This window comes from Pipistrellus kuhlii, unplaced genomic scaffold (genome assembly GCF_014108245.1).
Source record: "Pipistrellus kuhlii isolate mPipKuh1 unplaced genomic scaffold, mPipKuh1.p scaffold_m20_p_15, whole genome shotgun sequence".
Classification (NCBI taxonomy): Eukaryota; Metazoa; Chordata; class Mammalia; order Chiroptera; family Vespertilionidae; genus Pipistrellus; species Pipistrellus kuhlii.
Genome location: NW_023425460.1, coordinates 9,608,037 through 9,635,733, shown reverse-complemented (window position 1 = coordinate 9,635,733; position 27,697 = coordinate 9,608,037). Strand labels below are relative to the sequence as shown.

The following is a 27,697-nucleotide window of genomic DNA, read 5'->3' as shown; positions in this document are numbered from 1 at the left end:
CGGGCCCCGGGGAGCTGGTTCCGCCGGGACCGGGACGAAGTTGCGAGCGGATGCTGCGGACGCCCGAGCCCAGCCCCAGCGGCGGGGAGCGGGGCCGCCGCCGGAGGAGGCTCGGCGGCTGCGGTGAGTAGGACCCCGCGTCCCGGAGCCGCCTCGGGGCCCGGGGAGGCCGCCGCCGGCCGCGCGCCCCCCCGCCCCGGCCCGGGCGCGCGCGCCGAACTTGGGAGGAAGGAGGGGCGCTCCCGGCCCGGGGGGAACTCCACGCAGGCACCCGCCGCCGCCGGGCTCGCTGCTCGGGCTCACAGCGGCCGGGGACCCGCCGCCCGTCACCAGCCGCATCCCCGCGCGCACGGGCTCCGAGCGGCGCCACGCCGGCCGGGCGCGGGGCGCGGACCCCCGGGCACCATCCCGGGAGCGCGCGGCGGCTGGATCCTCGCACCCAGCGTGTCCTCCTCTTCCTGCCCCCCAATAACGCCGCGGTCTTTGTCTGCAGCCCCCCACTGAGCAGTCCCCCCCAAAGACACGGGCCTGGGGAGGACTGTCTTGTCTTCGGGAAGTCCTGGCCGGGACCCGGAGGCCCAGGAGCGGGAGGGGAAACCAGACATCCCGGGGCGTCCGGGCGTCGGGGCGATGTGTCTGGTGTGCGCGGCCCTCCCGGAGGCGAGGCCGGGACGGAGCGAGTGATTCACGGCTCGGACCTGGCGGCTGGGTCTGTGCTCCGGGCGGAGAGGCTGCCAGACCGGTGCCGAGCGGGACGTCCCCGCCGGGCGGCGGCGGCGGTGACAGGCCCTGCGAGGGGAGCTCTGGCTCCTATTCCCCCGGCGGATGTGCTTCCTCGGAGGGACTTTCCCCCGGGGACGACTGACTGAGGGGATTGCAGGCCTCCGTGCGGCCGTGTAAAACCCAGCGGGGTGATGGAAGGTCCCGAGGTCCAGGAGAAGCCAGGCTGGTCCTGGAGCCTGCCTTCTTTTCATGGCATCTGGAGCTGTGCTGTCCCGAGGCCCCCGGGTGCTGCCAGGCCTGCCCTGGGCCAGCACGGTGCCGGGCGCGTGGTGGGCACTCCAGAAGTGGCTGACAAAGAATGACAGCAGCAGTGTCTCCTGAGGGCGCACCAGGAGCCATGCTGGGGCCTCTGCGGGCTGGGCCTGGGCTTCTTGCAGAGGAGGGTCCGCAGGGGTCCCGGGAGCGCACACACACACACACACACACACACACCCGCTCTGTCTGGGGCAGTGGCTCCAGCAGCTTGTTCCGTGGTGCCCTGGGGGCTGGCATCGGGACTTGTTTCACCATTGGCATCTGCTCCCCGGAGGGCAGCAGGAACCTTCATTTCTGCAGCTGGCTCAGCTGCGGGCGGGCACTTCCCCCAGGACTAGGGGGGCTGCTGGAGACGGGCCTTGCGAAGGGTCTCCCCGCAGGGCCCGGCTGTGTGGGGCAGCAGGTGGCGGGGCGGTCTCCGTCCCCACACGGAGCACTCAGTGGGTGCTCTGCCAGCTGGCATCAACGGCCCCGAAGAGCAACAACAACTCATGTTCTTGGAACTGTGATTGCAAGCGGGAAAGACTGCAGGAGGGAACGGTTCTCCCTGGCACGGGACTGGGAGTGTGCAAGTATGGGGGCTCTGTGATTGCGGAGAAGAGTGTCACTACCCCATCCGCCCCCGTCCGCCCCCGTCCCTTTGTGACTCGGTTCAGAGGACTTCGGCCCCAGGCCAGAGGCGTGACCTGGGCTTGGCCACCCCCAATGCAGGAGGGACGCTGCAGCCAGACCCTTCCCAGTGTCCCCCGCCCCCCTTCACCGTGTCTTCTGTGAATCAGGGGCTCTCCATACACTTTCTCACTGCGTGCACCCTGTGAGGTTAGCGTTTATCTATCACTCCCTTAGAGACTCGGAGGCGGAGGCTCAGGAGAGTTAAAGAGTGTAACTCGTTCAAGGTCACACACCCGGTGAGGGGCAGAGCCAGGACTGAGCCACGGCAGTCTGACTCTGGACCCAGGCTCTGTCCCTCCCTCACGCCCGGCCGTTTCCAAGTCCCCACTGGCTCTCCATGGCAGCAGGGAGGCAACGGTGACCGGACCAGCACGGCCTGGGCCTCTGCCCGCGGCCTCTTTTCCCCTGGCTGCACCGCGGCTCCGGGAAGCTCAGGCTGGGGCACCGGGCTGCTGGAGCGGTCCCTGTGGATCTGGAGTCAGGAAAAGGGGTGGGGGGGAGGGCTTAGGAGTGATTTCAGGGAGACGCTGCGGCCATTCCAGCGAGAGGTGATCCGAAGCTTCTCTGAGACGTGGGGGCAAAGCTGCCACACGTCCCAAGCTTGGGTTTGGGGAAGCCGCCAGGGGAGCGTGCTCAGACGGATCCTGACATTCCTTTCCCTCGTGAGGACAGAAAGCCGGCCCACAGGGAGATCCGCCCTCCCGGCCACGGCCTGCCGCCCCTCCCGCGGTGAATGTAAAGGGACCGTCACTGCTGTCCTTGCCCCCACCCAGGGCCCGCAGCGCTGGGCTCCTCTGTGGCATCTGAGCCTCCGCAGAGCCCGGCAGCGGGGGTAGGAGGTGGGGGGTAGGAGGCTCGCCTGGTCCCCAGTTGCTGCTTTCTCACACAGACCCCTCGGAGGGACAGGGGTTCCTGTCTCCACATGAGAGACGAGGAAACGAGGCAATGGGTGTCCAAGACCCCAGCACTCAGGAACTGCCAGCCATGCAGCCTGTAGGGGCGGCCGTGTGTTCCGTCTGCTGTATTCTGTGCCCGGAGGGCTGAGCAGGATGGCCCTGCTGGGACAGGCTCCTCATTGTTCTGCCCAAAAGCCTCCGGTGCCGGTTTGCACGGTGTGGGAAAAGCTGGCACCTTAGGCCAGGACCCCTGCCCAGGCCCTGGAAGGCCACCTGGGTGCGTCCGGAGAACCTTCCCAGTGCCTGAGCCCCTCTCCCCACGCCCCTGCCGAGGGGACCTCTGTCCAGGGTGGGCGTTGGAAGACGGGGTGTGGGAGAAGCTGCCCCACCCGAGGGCCAGGAACCCCTGGCTCCGTCCCAGTGCCTGACACATCCAAGTACTTGGGAATGACGCCAGATAATAGGGGAAGGCCAGGGCCAGGCCATGAGCCCTCTGCTGAGGGAAATCTTAGTCAGAGGGAGCATTCAGAGAGGTCTCTGCCCTTCATGAAGTCACACAGGAGGAGCGGAGACAGCTCTCCTTTCAGTCCTTAAATAGAAAGACTTGTCCTGTCTCTTCTACGCCACTCGGCCTGCCCTGAGCGTGTGGGTGCCACAGCTGGGCGTGGGGTGGTCCCTGACTGACTGGACCACCAGTCTGTGCTTGAAGATGGAACCCCTGTCTCCAGGGCCTCAAATCTGGTTGCTCCTGCACCCCTCCACCCCCACCCACCCTCACCCACCCACCCCCGGTGTGAAGGAAAGGGCGGGCAGGCCAGGGAGCCCTGACCAGCGGTAATTTCATGTCTCCAGCCCCCATCCCTTCCTCTCTGTGCCCTCCTTCCTGCCCTTCTCCCCACTCAGCTGGCTTGTGCTGAGGGGCTGTGGGTTTTCTGGGCCCGGGAAATGTACCGCCGGGGTTCCCGAGGGCTCTCTGAAAGGGATTTGGAGGAAAAGTGTGGAAAATAAACAAGCCAGTGCCCAGCTCAGCCTCTCCTGGCTGCCACGAGTAAACACCGTGGCAGAAGCCAGCCTGCAGGCCGCTTTGGCCTCCCCTGCCCGGCCTACACCTGGCTCCCTGGCCGCCTCCCCAGCTCCCTCCTTCCTGCCCCTCCCCGCCCGGCCCCTCCTCCTGCCTCTGGGAGCCTGAAAAGTCAGGGAGCACACCCACCGCCGGAGTCCGGGTGCTTCGGGTGCTGGTGCTGGTGCTGGTGCTCTGTGGGCCCCGGGGCTGCGGGCGCTGGCACGCTGGAGGCCGGCGGTGGAGCCTGCGGAGAGAAGACGGGGTGCTGTGGCTCCCCCTGCTCCGTCTGAGTAAGTCTCCCCGCCGCCGCCCCGCTCAGCCAGGCCCAGGGTGCGCTCCCGGTTGGCGAGTTTGACTGTGATGATGGAGAACGGTGGGGGCTTTTTCAAGTTCTGTGAGGAAGCTTTGGGTCTTACACGTCTGTGTAGAGTCACTGGGCCCAAGCTGGTTCTCCTCGTGGTGTCCCTCCAAGGTGGGGCTTGCGTGTGAAGAAACCCTCAGAACCCCCACATTGACGTTGTCAGGCTTCCCGGACTCCCTAGCATGTCAGGTTCTGTGCTTTTGACCCGAGTCCTAGCAGCTGAGGGTGGTGGTGGGGTGGCTGTGGAATAGGGAGCAAATGTGTGAGAACTTCACAATTAATTCAACTGCCCACTCCAGACCCCAGCTCCCAGCGAGCCAGGGCTCTGGGGTGGGGCAGTCCCCTGGCGGGGTGGCCTCGGAGGGCCCCGTCAGACCCAGGGCGTGGCTAAGGGGCCTCCCCAGGGGTGTGCTAAGCCGAAACAGCTGGATCTGGGGAGCGGGTGCTGCCTCTGGGTGGGAGTCCTTTGTGCTGCTGCTGCCAGGCTGCTAAGAGGGAACTTGGGGGGCGGGGGGAGCCCCATTGTTGCAGCCTTGGTGGTAGAGAGGCTGTACACCCACATACTCACAGGCCATCACACACATTGTCATGGGGTGAAATACATACATTCACACTACCCCCCCATACACACACACACACACACACTATTTTCTATCAACAGCCAGGCACATTACATACTGAAACAGCTTTTGTAGGCACAAGAGTACACACACACACACACACACACACACACACACACACACACACAGGGAACCCTCATGCCAAAGCACAAATTATGTAATGACTCAGAGCACATAAGCCAAAGCCAGAGTGCTGCTTCGGAGCTATGTAACGTGGGTAAGTTCCTTAACCTCTCTGGGCCTAAGCTTCCTAGCTGGCGGGAGGGGTATGGTAATACGTCATAGGCCCTAGGGCTACAAGTGAATTACTGTCTGGGAGGAGCTCAGACCTGTGCCCGCACACAGTGAGAGGCAGGCTTCCGATGAACATTGTTTTCTTTTCTTTTTTTTAAATATATTTTATTGATTTTATACAGAGAGGAAGAGAGAGGGGTAGAGAGCTAGAAACATCGATGAGTGAGAATCATCGATCAGCTGCCTCTTGCACATCCCCAGTAGGGGGTGTGCCCGCAACCAATGTACATGCCCTTGACCGGAATCGAACCCGGGACCTTTCAGTCCCCAAGCCGACGCTCTATCCACTGAGCCAAACCCGTTTCGGCTTTTCTGAGAAGGCTCCCAGCTGAGCCAGTTATATCCTCCCCCCCCCCTCCCCCCCCCCACACACACACTGCCCTGCGCTCCATGGCCCCGTGTGTGGGCACGTCTGTGCACACATGCCCTGCGCAGGCCTGTGCCCGCGAGCCCACACGGCCACCTGAGGCATTTGGCCTGAGCTCCCCTCTTCCCGCCCCCACCCCCCTTCCTTTCAGCCGCCTCGCCGTCTGCAGGGTTCTGGAAAGTGCTAACATGTCTGAGCGCTATCTGGGAAATATTTTGAAAACAATATTTCCTCAGATAGCAAGGAATTTCACAACTCCGAGTGGGCAGCAGGCAGGCAGGCGGGGGAGGCAGGGTGTGGCGGGTGAGGGGTGCCCACAGCTGTGAGGGGTGCCAGCTCTCCTCCGGAGAAGCCCCGTGGCTGTGGGGCTCAGACAGACACGCCCGCAGAGGCCCCGGGATCGGGCCGTGGAGCCTGTGAGTCAGGCACCCCGGCCACCGTGTCAGCACCCGGTCCTGTTTCTATCCTGAGGGATCTGCCTTCCTTTCACTGTCCTCGCCCGTGCCACCTGTGCGGCTGCCTAGGGTAAGGTGACCAGACGCCCCGCTTTTAGCGGGACAGTCCCAATTTTTAACAACTTGTCCCGCGTCCCGGGACTTTTTTGAAACACCGCGGGACAAATTGTTAAAAATCGGGACCATCCCGCCAAAAGCAGGATGTCTGGTCACCTTAGCCTAGGAGGAGGGTACACAGGAGCTGGGTGACACAGCTCACAGGCCCGGCGCCATGCTGCACCTTTGGGGGCTGTGCTCGCCACGTTCTCCCGGGAAGCTCCTGAGGGGGGCGCCCTCTTATGGCCACAGTACAGCCGGGCACGCAGAGCCACACGGGCAGGGAAAGCCGCCGCTTCCCACGGCTGGTCAGCGCAAAGCGGGGGACGGGGAGCAGGTCTGAGCCCTGCAGCCTGGCCCCATCAGTGCCCTCCACCTGCCGCGGGACCACCTGGGCCTGTCCTGCCGTGGCTGCCGCCCGGGAGGCCGAATGGTACCCAAGAACTGTTTTAGATTTTATTTCGTAGCTGTGGCCGGGGGCGTGCCCCTGGTTCAGGCCAGGGCGCTCTGGGGAGGCTGGCTCCAGGGGTCCCCGTGGTCCCTGTGGGCACCACAAGTGGATGTCTGAGCCTTGTCCTCCCCGGGCTGGCCTGGGCAGGGCCTTTCTCATAGCACAGCGGCCCCTGATGCAATGCCAGCCAACTGCGGATGGCTGCTCCCCGGGGCAATGGTCTGGCCTAGGAAGTGGCATAGACAGACGGCCAACAACAGGGATTCACATGAATAAGCAGCAACCAGCAGGTCGGGGCCGTTGCAGTGAGACGAGAACCCCCCCTGGAGTTAGCGCCGTGACCCTTAGTCCCCAGCCTCTTCCCTCGCCAGCCCTCGCCGTGGACTCGGTGTTCCAAGTCCCAGACTTCCCAGCCGCTCGTGTCCGCTCTCTGCAGCCTTTCCAGCTGCTGAGAGCTCTCTCCTTCCCCCTTTCCGCGGCCAGCTCCCCTCAGCCTCAGTCTCAGTGTGGATGTGTCCTGAGCGGGTCCACAGCCCTCCTACGGCCGCCTGCTTGGCCCCCTCCTCGCACTTCACGCTCCTGTGTGGCCGCTGCGGGTTTCCCGGCGGCCCCCCACCGGCCTGAGCTCTGGGCGGCCGGACAGTGTCCGCCTTGTTTGCCTGCAGGCCGCGCCGAGCCAGCCTGGGCCCGCAGTGAGCGCGTGTACTGACTGTGGAGCCACGAGTGATGGATGCTCTCTCATCAGTGTTTCTAACTCTCTCTCTCTCCCTCCCTCTCTGTAAAAAAATCAATAAAATATATTTTAAAGTGTTTTAAAGAAAAAAGAAAAGATATTATCCCCTTTTAAAAATGTAGCTAGAAAAGTACAATAAATTGAGGTCAGATCGTAGAGGTCTCTGAATGTCATACTTTCCATTTGCTAAGCACCTGCTGGCTGCCAAGTACTTGACATTCTCACCGAGCCCCACACAACCTAGCAAAGCTATTAGCAATGTCTCCATTTTACAGATGAGGAAACTGAGGCGCAGAGAAGCAGAGTAACCACCCAAGGTCACTCAGCTGAGAGGAACCAGAGGCAGTAATGACACCAGATCTGTCTGGTCTTCCCTCGGGGTGAAGCTTGGACCTGACGGAGGCCGCATGGGGATGTCCGTAGGCTCGGGTTGCAGCCAGGAGCGGTACCCATGGGTCCCTGAGGCGGGGAGGGCAGGAGGTAGCCAGAGAGATGCTGGACAAGGAGACGGGAGGCCCTGCGGCCACAGAACACAGCTCACCATTCAGAGCCCGGGGCAAGCTGCTGAGTCATTCTGGGAAAACATGACGTCACTGAGTCTTGCTGTCTGCTGCCCACCTGCCAGCGTGCCGTCTGTGCTTCTCCTGTGACCTCGTGCCCAAAGTTCTGCAAGGAGACCCTCACACCCCAGGTGGCAGGGCCGGGTCAGCTCCCCGGCTTCTTGTCCTGGGTTCTGCTTCCCAACTTTCCCACCCCTCCTTTCCCTTATGGGGTCCCCACCCCACCCCTACTCCTAAGGCTGGCTGTGGCGGGAGCTCCCGGAAGTTGAAATGGGCATGAAGAGCTTCCAGTAGGGCCTCCATGCCAGGCCCCCAGTGGAATTCTGGGTGCGGCGGGCAGGGCCCGGGAGACCTTGGCTGAGCTGTGGAAGCTGCGTTTCCTTTGGGAATGGTGCCTGCTCTCCTCTCAGTATCCCTTTTTAAAGGGAAAGCCTGGCGGCACTGCGTGCCCAGCGCCAGGTCCCAGTCCTCTGCCTTTCCAGAAGGCACTGCTGAGAATCTGAGAACCCTGCTGTACTAAGCTTCCTCAGGCCGAGTGACTTATCTGCATTCATCCGATGGCATGGGGCAGGCCCATTTTTCAGATGCCAACGCTGAGGCCCAGAGAGGTTAGGCGACTTGTCCAAGGTCACACAGCCAGCATTCAGACCCTCAGCTGCCCAACTCCAGATGTGCCCATGCTCTTAGCCACGTCACCGTGAAGCCACCAGCTCCTCGCAGCAGGTGGAGCTTACCGAACGTGCCTGCCAGACTGTGCCGTGCAGACAGGAAGTGGAGGGCAGCTTCGGCTCCGACTGTGGTCACTGACAGAGCTCCCTGGAGAGTGTGGCTCCCTTCAGGAGGTGGCCGAGTGCTCAGCGTCTTGGCCGTGCACGCCCAGCAGACATGGCCTTTTGCGGGGAGACTCTCCCCTCTGGGGGGAGCACAGGGCTCAGGGGCGCCTGTCCTGTTTGGGGCGGGCCACACCTGAAAAAGGAGCATGAGTCAAGCAAGGGATGCGGGCTGCCACAGCTGCTGCTACAACTCCCCGCCCTCCTGCGGCCGCCCCCAGGAGGGTGTGGCCAGCTCTGCTCTGAGGGAAGGGACAGAGAGGGAGCGAGGGTCACCCCATTTTCCAGGTGAAGACTCCGAGGCTTAGAGAGGTTTTCCAGCTCGCCTAAGCTCCCTGGGCCAGAAAGGGGAGGAACTGAGACACGAGTCTTTCTGCAGAGAGAGAGAGAGAGAGAGAGAGAGAGAGAGAGAGAGAGAGACAGACAGACTGGGGGGAGGAGTTAGCCTGCCCTCTGACCTTGAGCAGTGCAGGCTGGCTGCTCCCAGGCTTGCGTTTCTGATTCATTCTGCAGTGGCCCAGTCGCTGTGTTGAAAAGCAAATGACCCTCTGGGGTGAGAGAAAAGGTCTGATTTCAGTTGGGCCGTGAATCACCATTTTTCCAAAAACACTTTTGAAGCCATAGGGGCGGGCCCTTCCTAAGCTTCCAGTGAGGGTTGGGGGGCAGGTTTCTCCTCCCTCTCCTTCCCCCTCTCCCCCAGTGCCAACCCCACCCTGGTTCTGGCAGTGCCTGCCCTGGAAGGGCCTGGAAGCAGAGGCCTCCATGCTCACCCCCATGTGAAGGCTGCCTTGCTCTCAGTGGACAGGTGCCAGACGCCCAGGGCTCAGAGGGCCTGCAGCCTTCAGGCCCTCATCCCCTTTAATGCCCAGGTCCCATGTGGTTGGCACAACTTCAGAGGCCCTCCCCAAGGCTACCTGGGGACCTCCCAGGACACCAGTCTATGGGGTGGCTCCTCTGGACATGGCCCCCTCAGCCCCAGGTGCCCTCAGGGCTTCGGGGTGGCCACTCCTCGCTCTCAGGAGGGAGGGGACCCGAACCAGTGACTCCCTCCCCCTCAGACCCAGGCTGCCACTGCCGTGGTGGTGTCTGGAGAATGCGAGGTCTCGCAGAGAACGTGGGCTGGCGGCTGCAGGGGCAGTTCTGTGTCTCTCTGCCCCAGGCGCTCCTTCCTGGCCTGGCCTGGCCTCTGCTCACACTCAGATGCCAATCAAGTGACCTGTCCCAAATAAGAGTCTCATCTCAAAGGAACTCTGCCCCTGCTTCCACAGGGAGCAAACTGGCACTGGCTTTTGTTTTTTTCAGTTTGATTCAGTTTTGTAAGATAATACATGCCCACGGAACAAAACCGGAAAGGTACACAAAGACCTATGGTAAAATCTCTGCCCCCCAGGCCTGTCCCAGACACCCAGGTCTCACCACCAGGGCAGCCAGCATCGTCAGCTTCCTGTGTGCACGCTGCTTCCAAACCGTGCAGGTGTAAAACGGTGAAAACCACACCCATGGGCTTCCTGTCCCACCTGCCGCACAGCCGCAGGGTCCGCTCCGCGCAGGGCTTGGTGTGGCCACTGCCCGCGATCACCGCTGAGCAGATGCCGCCTCCCAGGCTGTGCCCTCGTCCCGGCCCCCAGCCTCAGCAGGCACCTCGGACTCCACCCCCATGACAGAGGGGACAGGACCCAGGCCCTCACATCCCTCATGCCCTGCCATCCCAGCAGGCCCAGCGGCTTCCGAGGGTGGCATTCCCTAGGCTTCCGGTTAACGCGGTGTTCCTGGCTGCTCCTCCTTCATTCCCCTCTGGCCTGCTGGGCAGGGCCTGCAGCTGGGGCCTGGCCACGCTGACCTGACCAGCCCATGCTGCCTCTTGGCCAGACTGCATGTCCCAGGTCCCTCTGTGCACATGGTGGTGAGGAGGGACCCCTCCTCACCACCTTGACTAGAATCCTTCTGCATCCTTCTCTCCTTCCTTCCTTCTCTCCTTCCCTAGTTATTTGGTGCTACATAAAGTAAAGTGGAAAGTGATAAGAATGGCCCAAGGTCGGGGAGCGCAGTGCTTGAGATCTGACGTCAGCAGACCCTGCCCTTCACGTTCCTGCTTGCACCTCTAGGTCCTGTGGGCGACCTCCGGCAGGTGGCTGAGCTTTTGGGGCCCTCCCTTTCTCCTCTGAATCACCTCAGAGAGGGCGGTGGTGAGGATGCAGGTGTGAGAACTGAGGGGGTGCAAAAGGGTCCTAGGAGGAGAGGTGTCAGATGTGGGGGAAAGAGGGGGGCCGTGTTCCCCTGGGGAATGGATCATGGCCAAGGAGGGCTCTGGGCACAGGTGGGTGTGCCCTCAGCCTTGGGTAGAATGTGGCCGGGCCTGGGTGGGGGAAAGGTGGCCCTGGGGCTTCCTTCCCTCTTCTGTGTCTCCACACAATGATGGGCCCTCAGTTTTGTTTTGTTTTTCAGTAATGGCTGTTGTTTGTATAACAACGATAGATGCTTAGTGTGTAAAACTCAAGTAAAAGGGATAAATGCAGAGAAGAAAGCAACAAGTCACCCTTCAATCTACCACCCCGTTGTAGCAGGTGCGTCACTCGGCCCACACCCCTCTCCAGGTACAGACGCGGAGAGGAGGAGCGGCGGAGGGACACAGTTTTATAAACACAGGGGGTGTACGATTTCACCTGCATGCAGGCCCGCTGCAGAGGCCTCGGCCTGAGGGCAGCCCCTCTCACCTGTTGCTGCCTACATGAGCACGTCCGTGAGCAGGGAATTCACCCCACGGTCTTTCAAACCTCCTGATCCAGGCACATTTAAAGGGGAGCTGGTTGACATTAGTTCTCTCCGGCTGCAGAACAGTGGCTTCCAGTGTTTTTATGTTGTTCATTCAAAACCTCAGACAGAGACACATAACTGAGACAAGTCTTATGAAATCCATATGTCCTCATTATACATGATGCACTGATGTTTTCTGTTCTAGACAATGGTGTTCTATTCTGTTCTATTCCATTCCATTCTATTCTATTCTAAAAACAAAGCTTGTCCAACCTACCAACTTGACAACTTGATGGCTCAAGCCAAAGCTTGGGAATGTCGCTGTGGAACAATGATTTGCAAGCTGCAGCGTGCATCACGCTCACTGGCCACGCTGTGGGACAGCCTCCTGCGCCCTCACCCAGAGATTCTGACAGGAGGGCTGGGAGGGCCCAGGAACGTGCATTCCACAGGCTGCTGGCCCAGGACCCCACTTTGAGAGCCCCCCTCCTAGGACATTTTTGAGGCGATGTTCTCCTCTGTCAGAGACTACCAAAGGATCGCCTATTCAACAGATGAGGATTGCTAATGGCTAGCACGAAAGCGTGAGTCTCTGGCTTTTTGGGGCTACGGGTCAGGCACTGTCTTTGGACCCTTAAACCCCACCCTCCTGAAACCCAGCTCCCACTATGAATATCACGTGTTGCAGGTAGAAAAGGTCTGCTAAGCAAAGGGACGCTTGTGCCCAGTCCTGGTTGAATTACCTGCCTCTTAAATCCCGCGTCCACAGAACGTGAAACCTCCCCGGCCCTTTTGAAACACTGTTCTTCTATAGGCAATGAAAGGTGCCATTTACCGTGCGGATCTCACCTTTCTGTGCTTTTTTTTTTTTTTAAGGGAAGAAAGTGGGTCAAGCATGACCACCCGGTGGGAAACATACCCCCACCACCACCGCCACCGGGCTCCGTGGGGTCTGGGCGGGTGCACGAGCTGTTTCTGGATTCCCCGCTTTCACTGAGCCTCTTCCTGGCATTGTAGCCAGGGGCCCGCATCAGCACCTCGCTTTCCAGCCCGCTGGCTTCTGAGAAGCTGCCTCTGTGCTCCAACAGCCCCCACCCCTCATCCTCCCGCTCCACGGCCCCCTCCCCAGCCTGGCCTCCCCCAGAAGCCAGGCCTCAGCTGGGAGCTGCCTCGGGAGGGAGGGAGGGAAGTGCTAAGTGGGCACAGAGCCCCTCTGTTCTGTTAACAATGGCCCGTTGATGACTGGATCCTGCCCAGTCGGCCCCCTTCGCTGGACTTTGGGGAGGAGGAGGACGCCAGCCCCCCAGGCAGCCATCTCTGGGTGTGAGGTTGATTCAGAGGCTCCGATGCAGCAGTGAGCAACCCTCTCACCCCTTCCGCCCCATCCCAGGGCAGTGTGGGGCCCCGGGAGTGATTCAGTTCAGTCTAACCCAACAACCCCCTATTGACGAGCTCCTGGGGCTGAGGTTCGGTGTGCAGGAGTGTGGGGAATGAGGAGAGCTGCTGACGTGAATTCAGTTCTTATAGTCAGCCCACCCCTGATGCCCATCGGAGTCCCCCGGGAGCCTATAAAAATCCCAGAGCGCAGACACTCACCGCCCGGCCTCAGGCGTGAGCCCGGGCACCGGTGTTCTGTGAAAGCTCAGAGCGGCTCTCCTGCCCCACTGGAGCGAAGCATCATGGGCCTCCGGTCGGTGAGGCAGTGCCGAGCACTTACCCTGCAGTGTCCCACTTCAGGAGGGGGTGCCTGTGAGGGGCTGAGTAGTGGCCCCCAAGATGTCCATATATGCATCCCTGCACCTGCAGATAAGGTCCTCCCATGGTAGAAAGGACTTTTCGGGACGATTAGGCTTTTGGGATAGGAATATGACGTTGGACTTCCCAGCGGCCAATACAATCCGAAGGGCTCTAAGAAGGAAATTTACTACAGGAGAGGAGGTCAGAGTAATGCATCAAGACGAAGACTCGCCCACGCCAGTTTGGCTCCGTGAATAGAGCATCAGCCTGTGCACAGAAAGGCCCCGGGTTTGGTTTCAGTCAAGGGCCTGTACCTTGGTTGCAAGCTCTATTCCTGGCCCTGGTGGGGTGTGTGCAGGACAGGAGGTAACCAATCTCTCCCCCTCCCTTCTACTATCTAAAAAAAAAAAAAAAAAAAAATCAATGGAAAAATATCCTCGGGTGAGGATTAACAACAACAACAACAACAAAGACTCCACCAGCCACTGCAGGCTTCAAACATGGAGGGAGCGGCCCCGAGCCTGGGAGAGCAGGCAGCACCCAGAAGCTGGAAAAGGCAGGGAAGCCTAGCGCCTCTGGGAAGTCGGCTCGCTGACACCAAAGAGACTGATCTTGGACTTGGACTTCTGTGTGACAACAGCTGTAAGAGGCCAATACTGACCCTGATTGGAAGAACTCAGTTGTGTCTGGCCCCTTAATCAGTGACCTCTGCACCTCACCACACCTTTGCAGCCATTCAGACATGGGTTCAAATCCCAGCCCTGCTACATTCTATCCTGTGTTTGTTTGTTTTTTGCTAATGGTGGGGTGCATTTGGTCCGAGGAAAGCTGTAGGATGTATGGGGGGGAGGGGGAGGGAGGAGGTATAGAGACCAACTGGAAAGCTAGGGTAGGCCAGGGTGTCCCCAGGTAGAATGCCAGCTGGAAAAGTTTGAACTTGATTCTGGAGGAATGGAGATGGAGCCCACGGGATGCTCAGTCTCTGGGTCTCCCCTTCATGTAGCTGCCACGTAGAACCAGGAGCAGCATCTACTCATTGCTCCCCGCCGCCAGCAGCTGCTCTTATCTGGAATGGCCAATGGCCTCCCATTTCCTGGGAGATGAGATATGGTGCCTTGTGCCTCCAAAGTGTGTTCCTTTCAAGACTACCCCAGAACCTTGTATCTGGAGGAACACGGACAAAGAGGTCCGGAGAGCTGTCCCAAGTTGCACAGCAGGCTGGTGGCAGGCCCTGGCAGACCAGCTCCTGGCCAGGATGCTGAGCTGCCCCCTACTGTCCAGTTCCCATTTGTGGCTAAACTGCCTGCTCAATGATACAGCACAGGGGCTGAATTCATGGCCTCTGAGCCAGGCTGCCTGCGTTCAAGTCCCAGCTCTACCCTGCAACCAGGACAAGTAGTTTGGCCTCTGCGTGCCTAGATGGAGGTGTGGCTATTGTCTGTTGGTATCTAGGACAGCGGTCACCAACCTCTCGGACCTCTCGGACCTCACTTCCTAGACCGCTGATCTAGGAAGGTCCTGCTGTGCCTCCTCACAGGGTTGTCCGAGGACTGGACACGTGTGGGTGTGGGTGTGGGTGTGGGGGTGTGTGTGTGTGAAGAGTTTGGAACAGTGCCTGGTTCGTTTGGTGTAACTTCTGTTTTTCTCCAGCTCCCCAGGGGCCGAGGCTGTCTTTCCCTCAATCCCCAGGGCCTCCTCCCGAGCCTGACCCAGAGCAAGGACTCGGCAAATGAATTTCCGTGTTGAATGGGAGCTTTTCTCATCCCTGAGTCCCTAGATACTTTCCCAAGTGCTTTCACTTCCTAAAAGTTCCACCTCAGTTCTTCAAACCTCCTCCTCCTCCTCCTCCTCCTCCTCCTCTTCCTCCTCGTCTGGGAGCTGCAGAATTCCCATAAAGCAGCCTCACACTTGCTTTGCCCCTTGATAGGTCCCACAAGCAGTTCAAAGAGAACCCAGATGCCCCCAGTCTCCCACCCCCTGTGCCAGTGCAGCACAGTCCGCGCGGCCAGCTCACCTCCAAGCACTGTGCTCTCCAGGCTCCCGGGCAGCACCGGGTGGTCTCCCCTGGACTCCAGCTCCCCCTGCCTGCCCAGGGTGACAGCTGTCACACCGTCCCCTCCAGGGCCCTGTCCCCTCTTTTTCTTACCCCTCTACTGCAGGGGCGGGGAATGTCCGGCCCACGGGCTGTAGAAGGCCTGCAAAACCATTTGGTCCGGCCCTGCCGAGGCACGAGGGGTGAGTTCATTAAACGCCTGACCAAATACAGCAGCCTAATGTTTAAGTTGATCATTTGTACGGCCTGGGAATGGTGTTATCAACATTCAAATGGCCATTGGCAGAAAGAAGGTTCCCCACCCCTGCCCTGCTCTGAGGATGGGACTTCCTCCTCGTTCAGGCCTCCCCCTCAAAAAGCCCTCAATGCCGAAACTGGTTTGGCTCAGTGGATAGAGCATCGGTCTGTGGACTGAAGGGTCCCGGGTTCGATTCCGGTCAAGGGCATGTACCTTGGTTGCGGGCACATCCCCGGTGGGGGGGGTGCGGGAGGCAGCTGGTTGATGTTTCTCTCTCATTGACATTTCTAGCTCTCTATCCCTCTCTCTTCTTCCCTGTGGAAAATCAATTTAAAAAAAATAAACAAATAAATAAAATTTAAAAAGCCCTCAAGCTCGTCCTGGCATGTGAATGGACCCAGGAGGGTCTCCAGTCCATAATTCCACAAACCACCAAACTCAGGGTTCCAGTTTGGACTTAGCCAGCTCACTTTTCTGCCCCGAGAAGGCCATTCCGCTCAGTCTTATTTCCCACCTCCGGCTCCACTTTCCAAAGATCTCTGTAAACCCTGCCTACCATGGCGGGAGCTAGTCTTCTTTTCTTTTTAATTGTATGTTTTCAGTTTTGAGATCACTGTGGATAGAAATAATACAGAGCGGTCCCAGGAGCTCATTACCTACCCAGCTTCCCCCGGTGGTCACATCGAACAAAACTCTCCTTCAATCTCACAACCAGGACATTGACGCTGATACAGTCAGATGCAGACCGTTCCCATCACCACAAGGCCCTTCATGCTGCCCTGTGGTAGCTACACCCACTTCCCTCCCACGCCCACCCCTCCCTTCACTCCTGGCCTTACTAATCTGTTCTTCTCTACGTAGTATAAGAATCGTCAAATTGCAGGCCACCCCCCAGTTTGTCAGAGCCTGGCTTGTTGTGGGGGAAAACCCCACCCACTGGGTGAGCACAAGTAGTATTCTAGACAAAAGTAAAGGATAAGGTGACCAGACGTCCCGCTTTTGGCGGGACAGTCCCGATTCTTAACAATTTGTCCCGCGTCCCACTGCGATCGGGACTTTTTTTTTTTTTTAATATACTTTATTGATTTTTTACAGAGAGGAAGGGAGAGAGAGCGAGAGCCAGAAACGTTGATGAGAGAGAAACATCGACCAGCTGCCACAACCAATGCACATGCCCCTGACCGGAATCGAACCTGGGACCTTTCAGTCCGCAGACCAGTTTTGGCTAATCGGGACTTTTTTTTTGAAACACCGTGGGACGCGAGACAAATAGTTAAAAATCGGGACAAATTGTTCAGAAATGGACGTCTGGTCACCGTAAAGAAAGACACGGGGCGGGAACGCGGTGGGGAAGAACGGGGTTAAAGCCACGGCACAGGGGAGCAGGTTTGAAACGGACCCCGCAAACACAGGCCCAGAGGCTCCCCGAGCACTTACGTTCCGAGTAAAACCAGGAACACAGGCTGCTCGTCGGCACCGTCCCTGGTCAGCCTGGTCAGCCTGGTCAGCCTGGTCAGCGGGAGACGGCAGCCCCGCCAGGAGCGGGAGAGGCCCCAGGAAGCCCGTGCTCTAAGGTCCGAACCTCAGTCTTTGCCGATTCCAGGTTAGAGTCTCCTGGGGAGCTTTACATGCTCTTGCCCAAGCCGTACCCAGACCAGTTCAGTCACAACCTCTCCAGGTGGGAGCCAGGCCTCAGTGATGCTGGAAACTCCCTGGCGATTCTCGATTCTCGCCTGCAAATGCACCCCAGTCCTGCTGCCCTCCAGCCCCCAGACATCGCCAGCCGATCCCGCACTCTTCTCCTCTAGCTGTCCACCCGCTTTTTCAGGAACAGCTCTCCAGGCAGCTGCTTCCAATTGATCTATCTTGGCTTGGGGGGGGTGGGGGGGGGAGGGTTGGAATTGATTCCCCTCCCAAGTGGGAAGCCTGAAACTGCTTGGCCATGGCTATGGCCAGGTGTTTCCAAGTCACAGAGAATAAGCGTGACCTCAGGCTTCTCATCACAGCACTCCAGGCAGCCAATACCCATCTCCTGGCTTGGGCTCCTGGGATGGCGATGAGTTGCTGTCCTCGGCTCAGCAGCATTTTCGTTCAAGATGCTGTGAACCTGGAGCGCTCACCATCTTGCCACGCTTCCTCTTGCTCGCTCATCACGTTTCTTAGACGACTTGTCATTAAAGTGCATCTTAAACGTTGAATACAGGAAGTCCGCACTCAATGTGTCAGCAGGTTTTTGGAAGCTGCAACTTTAGGCAGAGCGACGTATTATATATTGAAACCAATTCCACCCAAACTGATTCTAAACGAGAGTCAAGTTCCCACAGCATATTTATGGCCACAAAAACATCACCAAACTTCTAAATAAAGACCCAAAACACTTCTAATGTTAAACTTTGAAAGAAATGAGAGCTCTATATACATTTAAGAAAGATTCATGAAAATAAATAAGATGGTTATTTTTGGACCCGCTTATTCCAGTTCAGGACACAAGTCCGTCCCCTACCTTGAACAGGAGCAGGCATGTACACACACACACACACACACACACACACACACTGGGGAATTGAGACACGCCACTCACCCCACATGCACATATTTGGGATGTGGAAGGAAACTGGAGGATCCAGAGAAAATCCATGAGGACGTAGGGAGAACCGGCAAACTCCAGCTGGGAATAAAAAAATTATTTTCTTCTTACCATTATCATGAAATGATGTTGAATGAAATGACATCATTCAAGGGCCTGGTGTATATTATATATAAGGCAATGGTTTGGAACACAACTCCATATACTCTTTTTATTCAGTTTGTTCTCTAACCACTTCCTTTTATTTGGAAAATAAAAACGGAAACAAATTGAAATATGTGAAATGGCAACAAATTCAAGTAAGAGGGGAGAAGTGAAAAGTGGGTCCCCATTCCCACCCCTATTTCTCAGTTCCCTCAAACCACCCTGCCAGGTTCCTGCTTCTCTCTCGATACCTGAAGCATGTCCCAACAGTCAGGGGTACCCACCCCATAGCCCCTCGCTTGTGTCACCCATCTGTGTGTGTGTGTGTGTGTGTGTGTGTGACCATCTTGAACAGCATTTCATCCGCCCATACTGAGCTACCTCTTTTTTATATAATCATTACGGAGTATTGCACCCGTAAATGTACCGTCCTTTATCTAACTGGTGTGTGTTTTTGCCTATTCACAGATATGGTCACCTTCAGCCTTTTGCAGTTACAAACAGTGTGCTGTTGTGTGTGTCCTTATAACCGTGCAAGTGCATCCATGAGATTAATTCCTAGAAGTGTAGTTGTAGGATCTCCACAGGGTCACAGAGTGGGCATATTTAAGATTCTGATGGTTTTGCCAGGATGTCCATCAACCTTCTGAGAGAATCCTGTGTTCGGACAGAATCCTGTGTTAGGCTGGCTCAGCACCTTGAAGGCTTGGTTTTCACTTGCATCACACCTGATGCAGGTTGGCTGGCTCTCCCAGCAGAAGCCAGGACCTGGGCTGCTTCCAACTTGTACTAAACCAGTTGGCCATGTGGCCTCCAGTGTAGCCACAGCACAAGGGCGGGCCGGGGGGATGTGTGGGTCAGTGTGAGGACCGGGACTTGAGGTGGCTGACATCACCTTATCCTGCATCTGACGAACCAGAACCTGCTCCTATGGCCTCCGCCTACTGCAGGCTGGGGAGGGGGAGGCACGTGGGCCCTTGACGAGCACCAAGTAGTTCCCCCGAACTTCACCCACATGGCGAATCCCGTTCAAGTGGACATGTGGGGAAACGGCACCGCACATCGTTCCAATTGGTCCTTCTGAGCATCTTCAGGCAGCGGGCCTGGCCCGCCCCTTTTCCGTTCTGATACCCAGAGCAGAGTGTGTTCACACTCAAGACACACTCCGGTAGACTTGCCCACATTTTCCAAAAACCCAAGAACACATTTTGTGGGGAAGCCCAGAGACTTTCTCCTTTTGGCTCTGACTCATAAAAACATATAAGGCATGTGAGTAATAATATAAAATTAGCCACGGGACGGCCCGTGCCAGTGGTGGTGAGGAATGGATTGGCAGCGGTTCTGTGCAATTTCCTAGGCTCTCGGCGGCCCCGCCCCTGCTCTCGTTCACGAAGCACAAGCATGGCGCATGGAAAGGGGGGATTATAAGAGCCCGCATCCATGGCAGCTCTTTTCAAAAAGCACGAAGTTTCTGGCAAGTTTTGATGCGTTAACCATTCTTAGTAGCGTCCCCATCAATTGTACTCTGTGGCATTCTGTTCAGTGAACGGCTTCACCGGCTCAATGGAAGGCTTGGAGGAGGGGTGTGCAGACACATGAGCTTGAATGGAGGGTTTGGGTGGGATGAGACTTGGGATCTGGGTTGGCGTTGCTGGATGATGCCAGTTGGTAGAATGCCAAACGAAGGGACGCTGAGGGATTTTGTTTGGTAGCCACGAAGGTGGGAGGTCAACTCGGTTTTATCTCACATGCCAACTCGAATGGACGGGCACTGCATGGAGAAGGCCTCTGAGCTCCATGCAGTCTCAGCTGAAGGTGCCGACTGATGAGTGGTGTCTGCTCCAGGCACGGGGCTGCCGCGTGGTGGAATGAGCGCCAGGCCTTCACCATCTGGGGCGGAAGGTTCTGGAGTGGCCGCGACTATGAGATTCCGGGTGATAAAGTTGGGCTGGGAGACAGCAGAGCTCCTAGTAGTTCGAGTTTTGTCACCACCCAGAGGTATGCCATGGCCACGCATGTCCCTCAGAGCCTGAATGTCTATAGATAAGAAATGGGGAAGAGTGGATACGAACATTCCCAAGGGCTTCCCAGTCCCAGCATTCTGCCGTTTTAGAGGAAGAGCTGTGGTTTTCATGATCGGTGGGGTGGTAACAGGACAGACTCGTCCAGTGGAAGGCAAGCACAGGTAAAGTGAGGAAGCCAGCCTGCTCGGAATCGGGGCGCTGGCGGGAGCCGTGGCTGACGTCATTCTGTCCTGGGGCAAAAACTCACTGGCCTCAGCCTGACAGCTCCGAGGCCCGAAGCCCCGTGCAATCCCTTGGCGACGGTCAGAGTAGAGAAGGGCCTGGAAGGGCCCACGTCCCACCCTCCCCCATGGCTCCTGTGGCCGCACTCTGGTCAGCGTGCTCAGCCCTTCGTGGCGATGCGGGGCCGTGTGGTGTTGTGAGCAGCTCCGGCCTCGACGGTTCTGAGATGGTGTTCCTGTCGCTGCCTCAGGCTCCAGGTGGCTGCAGGGCCTGGGACTCGCTGAGTTTATCTCCAGGTGAGGCCCAGGGTCCAGGATGAGGTGCCCAGAGCCAAATGCCAGCCATACATGAGAGGGCAGTGGCCGGAGGGACATTTCCAGCTGGTGGTCAGGTCAGGTTATCACTGTTCCCTTCACTTTGGTATTTTTAGGGGACTGAGACACCCCAAACCCGCCACCCCCATTCCAACAGCTGTCGCTCCGTAAGCCACGGAGCCTGCAGAACCATGCTAGGACCCAGCGGTTCCTCACAGTCCCCCTCGCCACGGCTTCAACGCAGGCTGAGCATTTCAGTAGCATTTCTCACTGAATTCCTTGTGACCACTGAGGTTACAGTAGACGCTGTGTATGTCCCCATTTGCAGATAAGGAAACCACTCAGGTTGTAGTTACTTTCCAAGGTCACAGGGCTTCCTAGACAAGAAGTAAAAGCAAGGAGGTCAAGGGTCCCCACAGCTGCAGAGAATCACTGTGAGCTTGTTCAGATTTTTCCAGGTGTTTGTCTATCTATGCATGTTGTGTGTGTACACACACACACACACACACACACACACACTTTTTTACAAAACGGAGCCCTTCTCTAGCTACTGGCGTATCTTTTTTGGTGCAGCATTCTGATGTGAGCACCTTTCTGTGCCATAAGAGAACTTTATGCAAACACCTGTTATCAGAGGCGTCTTCTGTGTGTGCAGGACATAGCGCTGGGGAGGAGAAGACCAACCTTCAGGACCCCACAGCTAACTCTGCAAGACACTCTATGAGCCCATTCATTCACTTCGCAAACATCACCGTCACGTGCCAGGCGCTCTGACAGCCGCTGTGCCGGGCGCTGTGGTTGGGCGGGGAGTCTGTCCACTGTCCGAGGAAGAGCCAGGGACCCTCCTCGACGCCTCTGTTCCCCCGCTTCCTGCCGCCCACAGGCACCACCGCTCACTTATTCACTCCCTTTCACTGTGGAAAATGCACACACATCAGATCGGCCACGTTAACACGTACAACTCAGTAGCATGAAGTACATTCACATGGTTGTGCAGCCAGCACCACCATCTGTCTCCAGAACTCTTTCATCTTCCCAGACCGACACTCTGTCCCTGTGAAACGCTAACTCTCCCATCCCTCCCCTCATCCCAGGCCACCAACCTCTACTTTCTATTTGTGTTTCCCAAAGTGTGGTACGCGTACCCCCAGGGGTACAGGAAGAGTTTGGTGGGGGTACACGTTGCACCGGAGTTTGGTGGGGATATGCACTGCACCGTGCTTAGCTGCGCCTAATTCTACATTCTCATGAGTACGAGGGGTACTCAGCGTTATGAAAATTATAGAAGGGGTACACATGTCAAACGTTTGGGAAACACTGGATGAGTTTGACTCCTCTGGGCCCTCCTGAGAGTGGAACCAAACAGTGTTTGTCCTTTGTGTCTTGGTTATTTCCCGGAGGGCAGTGCCCTCAGGGCGCAGGCGTGTTGTGCTCGTCCTAGGCATCCCGTCAGCTTCCTTACAGTCTCGTGTCTGTCCGCCCTCACCACCCTCTGCCACCGTGTGCGCAGGATGCCACCTCTCTCCGGGCCATTGTAGAAAGAACTAACTGGTCCCCAGCCTCAAGTCCTTGCCCAGGGCATGTCCACACCGCTTCCCAAGGGATTTTACCGTTCTCCTTTTAAGTTCCAGGTTAGATTTTAAGACGTATTAAAGTGATACATGTGCCTGGTCACCAAAAATTCACCCAGTATATGAGAGCATGAAATGAAAAGACGCATCCCTTCCATTTCCATTGTTGTGGTTGGGCAGCATTTTTAAGCCCTGCCTGGCTGGCACCCATGTGGGCATGCACTGCAGTTGGTCAGCAAGCCCCGTTTGGGGGGACACCCAAGCTGCTTCTGACATGTTCGTGTTAAGGGCCTGGTGCATCCTTGGCCATGAGTCTTGGCCCACGTCCAGGTCCGTTCCCAATGGGCCAGCAGACACCTCACCAGGCTGCCCGGCCGCATAGTTACGGGTGTCTGGGACTCCAGCCTCGGCTGCAGCTCCTGATCAGCCAGATGCAGCGGAGCCCAGAGCAGCCGGTCACTTCCAAACTGGCCCGGGGCCTGGGGCTCGGCGTCAGAGGCACGGGGCGCGCCTTCGCTGCCTGGGAGGCCCAGATTGTTCTCTGGGGCTCAGTATGTCGTGCAGCTGTCAGCTCTGGGATTTGCCCAGGATATGCCGCTCACACAGCTGAGCCGGCCCTGATGAACTGGCCTCGTCACATGGGGGTAAAGAGTGTGCTCCCCGTATCCCCACACAGCAATAAGGCTGAGGGGCAGCCGGGCCCTTGCCCAACCGGGCAGGGCCCACCTGGGCATGACCCACAGCTTCTCACAAAGTCTTGGGGGTCCACGGCCACTCAGGTGACCCGTACCTTCACCTCTGGCTGCTGGATCTGTCTGGCTGAGTGCGGACAGTGCCCGTAGATGGTCATCGCTGGGTTTGTTCTGGGAGAGGTGCTTGGGGAGGATGGTAGCCCTGAGCGGCACAGGGAGCACCTGCCAGGCATTCATTCACTTCCTCGTTCTTTCGTTCCTTCTCTTCTTCCTTCACTCATGGCCATCCTATGCCTCTGGGCATTGACTCAGCCGTCAGACACTAAGTTCGATATAACGGGGGGAGGGGGTACCCCTCCCAAGCCATCTCTGGGCGTCGCTCTATGAAACAGAACCCAGCCCGCCAGGCCACGGGATGGGCTTCTGTGTTTCCCAAGCAGCTATCGTCCACACCAGAGGCAAGCCCACGCCGGAGCTCCCTGTCCTGCCTCTGTCTCCACTCCCCTGGGCCTCCAGACACAGCTCACAGGACCCTCCCGGCTCCCCTCCCAGGTGCTCGACAATGTGGCATGGGTGCAGCCCCTGGGCTGCTGCTGAGTTTTCCCACCAGAGGCTTCCCTGTGCCATGCCTGCCCTCAGAGCCCCCCTCTCAGCCCTGTCCTCCCTCAGCCCTCTCCCCCAGGCAGCTCCTCCCGCCCGGTGGGAAGGCTGTGTGAGCAGGGCCTGCAACAGCTGAGCCTAAGCCTGCTGTGCTCTTGGCCTGAGCACAAGCCTGATGCAATGCCTGGTCGGGCCTGTCCCTTCTCAGAGCTCCGTTCACACAGACTGGGACCCACCTTCCCCAGGAGGAGCCGGGGTGGGCTGCAGGCCCGCTGGGGCCTCGGTGGAAGGCCTGGGGAAGCCAGGGGCCTGGCTGGGGGCCATCTGAGTGGAAGACTGTTGTCAGGTGAGGCCCCTTGCCCGGCCATGAGGCAGACCCGAGCAGAAAGGCCCCCTGAGGGGAGCGCAGGCCGGGTGCTTGTGCTTAGAGCTGAGGGCCTCTGCTCCCGGCCCACTTTCCTGCCAGGGCTCCCTCACTCAGAGGGGCCTGGGGTGCCTTCGGCCGGGTTCTGTTCGCCCCGTCGTCAGCACACAGCGGCAGGGGCTTGAACTGAAAGCCCCAAAGTCTAGTTTCTTCAGCCTCAAAACGGCATCCACATGGAGACGGGAATCCAAGAGACTGATGTCTGTGAGGCTCGAAGCCTGCAGTTCTGCCTGTAATACACACTCAGCACACACCCGTAGTGAACGCCGATAGAGCACACTCAGCACACACCCGTAGTGAACACACATAGAGCACACTCAGCACACACCCATAGTGAACACACATAGAGCACACTCAGCACACACCCGTAGTGAACGCCGATAGAACACACTCAGCACACACCTGCTGTGAACGCCGATAGAACACACTCAGCACACACCCATAGTGAGTGCCTATAGAGCACACTCAGCACATGCCTATAGTGAGTGCCTATAGAGCACACTCAGCACATGCCTATAGTGCACACTGAGACAGTCACAGCACATGCCCGTGGCGTACACACAGGCTTATGCTCACAGCACACACACGGCTCCCTCGTGTAGGGAACACCTGCTTTTCTTCTTCGAATCTCCCACGAATTCAGAATGATTAGGCATCTCGCACAGGCTGAATGCTTTGGGAAAGACATGCTTCCGTTCACCCACACTCCTGTGGCACCCTGGCTCTCTGCCCGGCACACAGAGGGCACTGGATGCTGGGCGTGGACTGCCAAGGCAGAGCCGAGCTGCCCCTGCCATCTCTCCAGACATTCGGGCGGCCAGGATAGGCAGTGAGCAAGCACAGTGCGTCAAGAAGGCACTAAAGCTGGAGGCTGAGGGGAAGTGAGGGGGCAGGGGACTGGTCAGCGGTAGGCTGGTGGTCAGGGAAGGATCGGGGGCGGGGACATTTGAGTTGAACACTGGGTGTAAGTGGGCTGAGGGTGGCTGTCCCAGCACCTCCCTGCATCCAGGCAGAGCTGGGCTGGCCCTTGCCCCCAACCTCCTCACCATTGGAAATGTGGCCTCTGCTGGCCTCCTGGCCAGGGGACACCCATTTCCTTTGGCAGCCACACCACTGCTGGGCACCACTGGCTTGGGGAGGGAGGGAGCGTGAAGGTTTGTCCTGTGTCACCAATGTCGCAGAGGGCCTCCTGCAGGGCGGGTTCTGCCTGGAACTTGGCCAGCTGACCCTGTCCTCCTCGCTCATGGCTCATGACCTCCTGACCTCCGTGACCCTCTCCTACCTCCCGGATCTGGGGCTCCCACATCCCCCCTGGGCCTCTGCATCTCCCTCCTCGGCTGCCCATCATCCCACCCACATGCCGTGTGGGCCCACAGCCTGCCTGGAATTTCATGCTGGTTCTCGCCCTGGCTTGTCCTTTTAGGGCAATGCCTGAGTTCTCAGGAACCTCTCTTATTCGGGTGGTGAGGCTGGGATGGCAACTCAAATAGGAACAGTGCCCGGAAGCGGGGGAGGAGGGATTCAGCTTTGTCTTCAAGGCCTCCCGACTCCTAAATCCTATCCAAGATGTCAGACTCAGGGAGGAGAAGACAGAGAAGCAACTCCCCGTCCCCCGTGTCCCCCTTTGCGTCCCTCTAGTATTGACTGAGCGCCTACCACACACCAGATACTGTTCCTCACAGCAACCCGATGCTGCGGGCACTGCCCTTCTCATGCTGCAGGGGAAGACACTGAGGCCCAGAGAGGTTAAGTCACTCCTACAGAGTCACACAGCACAGCAGACACACTGGGAGGCCTGGAACCCAGGACTTCTGCTCTTAGTTACTTCTGCTTCCCCATCAGACCCAGGCAACGCTCAGCCAAGAGCTAAGAGGGCAGAAAGTCAGGATTTCAATGCCTGCATCCTGCAGACTCCGTGTTGGGCCTCCCCCTCTCAGGAGGACAGGCAGCCTCGCACCCACAGCCGGCTAAACAGGGTGCCTGGGAACGCGGTCCTGCCAGGCATTCTGCAAAGATGTCAACAGCCAGCCAGGCACTGAGCCAGGCACCTACCCAGGCACCAGCTTTGACAGGTTCACTCACCACGGGTTTGTTGGGCAGCTGGTATGTGCCAGGTGCCATCCTAGATGCTAATTCTAACTTCAGGGAGCTTGTAGTCTGGGAAAGACAGTCAGACAGACAGACAGACATGCATGCCATCAGCTAGAAAGCCTTCCCACAGGTGCTTCTGTGTGTGTGGCGGGGGGCGGGGGGTGAAGGCGGGGAGAGGGGGAGGACACTGGGAGCATTAAGAGGCTTGAATGACCTGCATCTGGCCCGAGTGATCAGGCCACGGCTGGAGGAGCCTTGGGCCAGTTATTCAACTTCTCTCAACCTCCGTTTCCTCGTCTGTAATATGACTTTTGTGAAGATTTCATGCAGAAATGCAAATCTAGTGCTTAGCACGGTACCTGACACAGACTAGCAAGCATTCAATAGACTCGAGCTACCCACCGCACTCCAGATCACCCTCCTAACCGGAGTACAAGCCCCATGAGGGCATGGGCCGGGTCTGCCTGCTCACCACTGTATCCCAGCGCAGAGACCAGAGGCCTGCACCCAGTAGGTGCTCAGGAAATACTTGCTTAATGAGGGCATGCGGAGTGCCCTGGGGCTGTCCCTGCAGCCCTCTTCCCACCTGGACCCCTCTCCACGTACCCACACTCAGGAAGCACCCCGAGTCCCTTAGGGAGAGCTGCCTGCCGCCCCACAACCACGCTGCCGGCACCGCTGGGGACTTCCATTCTGCTGCCAGGGTACACATCACACATGCAGAACCCTGCCTCACGGCTCCCCCCAAAGCCAGATTTCCTGGCTGTCCCCAAAGCTGCTTCCTACAGGGCCATCCTGGGGCTCACTTTCCTGCTCCCCCACGCCCCCATGCAATACCAGCTGCCTCCCTGGGGAAAACCAGTCTTTTTCAGGTGGAGGGATGGTCCCGGGTGCCCCGCACAGGGTCACAGTAAGATTTTTCCAAACGTGGAGCAGACTGTCTCCTGTGGAGGAGGGTCCTGATGGAGAAAGGGATGGGCTTTCAGAAGGGGGTGTTGTGCTGGAATCTGGAGCTCATGGTGCAAGGCAGGTGGGTGACAGGAAAAATGAAAGACACAGTGATTCAGGCTCCGTTGGCAACGCTGCGTTTGCTCCAGCTTTTAAAAAGATGCATGCCTCCCATTGAAGGTCATTGATTCCTTTATCCCTCTGTCGTTTAGCAACCGTGCACCAGTGTCTCCCGTGTTCCGGGCCCAGTGCTGAGGGGAAATGAAAGACAGACTTCCCGTCCTCCGTGAAGCGATGGTCCGCATTGAACAAGCTATGACAAGGGAGGCTGCTTTATGACAGAGTCGCAGGTACTGCTGGGGGTCTTTGTTCAGTGGCGGGCCGGGGAGCCCCAACCTGTCCCAAGGGAGGCTGCCCCAGGAAGATGAGACCCGAAGGCCAAGGCCATGAAAGGTGTTTTGTTAGAATTCATGTGTTATGTTCATCTTCAATAATTATCACCTTGTAGCCCTGGCCGGATCGCTCAGTGGTTGGAGTGTCATCCTGTACATGAGGGGAAAAAAAAAAAAGGCAGGTTCAATCCCTGGTCAGCATATGAGCAGCAACTGACCCATGTTTCTCTCTCTCTCTCCCTTCCTCTAAAAAAAAAAAAAAAAGAAGAAGAAGAAAAGAAAGAAACCAATAAAAACTCATGTCCTTGAATGAAGATTTAAAAAAATATTCTAACTGTGCACAGTGCTATACCACAAACTTAAGACTCACCTACCCTTCTTTGCTGACCGCCCCAGCTCTTTGTGACAAGGCCTTGTGTACCCCGGTCATCAAAGTCTGTTTGTATTCAGCATCTATATTTTTCTCTCAC

General features: G+C 57.9%; 1 protein-coding gene and 1 long non-coding RNA gene across 4 annotated transcripts in view; one reads left to right on the top strand and one right to left on the bottom strand.

The window, feature by feature from the left end:
- On the bottom strand, window positions 1-27,176 carry LOC118719127. The gene is made up of 3 exons (XR_004988044.2): window positions 27,052-27,176; window positions 6,254-6,259; window positions 1-118 (listed from the first exon to the last, which is right to left on the bottom strand). It is a non-coding gene; the product is annotated as an uncharacterized LOC118719127 (long non-coding RNA).
- The window catches only part of CHST3 (carbohydrate sulfotransferase 3), a 34,454-nt gene continuing 6,758 nt past the window's right edge, over window positions 2-27,697 (top strand). The window contains exon 1 of one of the 3 annotated variants that reach the window (XM_036438195.2): window positions 2-123. Coding sequence is in view for 1 of the 3 variants with exons in the window: in XM_045581744.1 (XP_045437700.1) it covers window positions 27,171-27,185 (15 nt within the window). In the remaining 2 variants the exon portion in view is untranslated. Of the gene's footprint in view, window positions 124-27,047; window positions 27,186-27,697 lie in introns of those variants that run through there. The other 2 variants (XM_036438194.2, XM_045581744.1) reach the window with 2 other exon arrangements.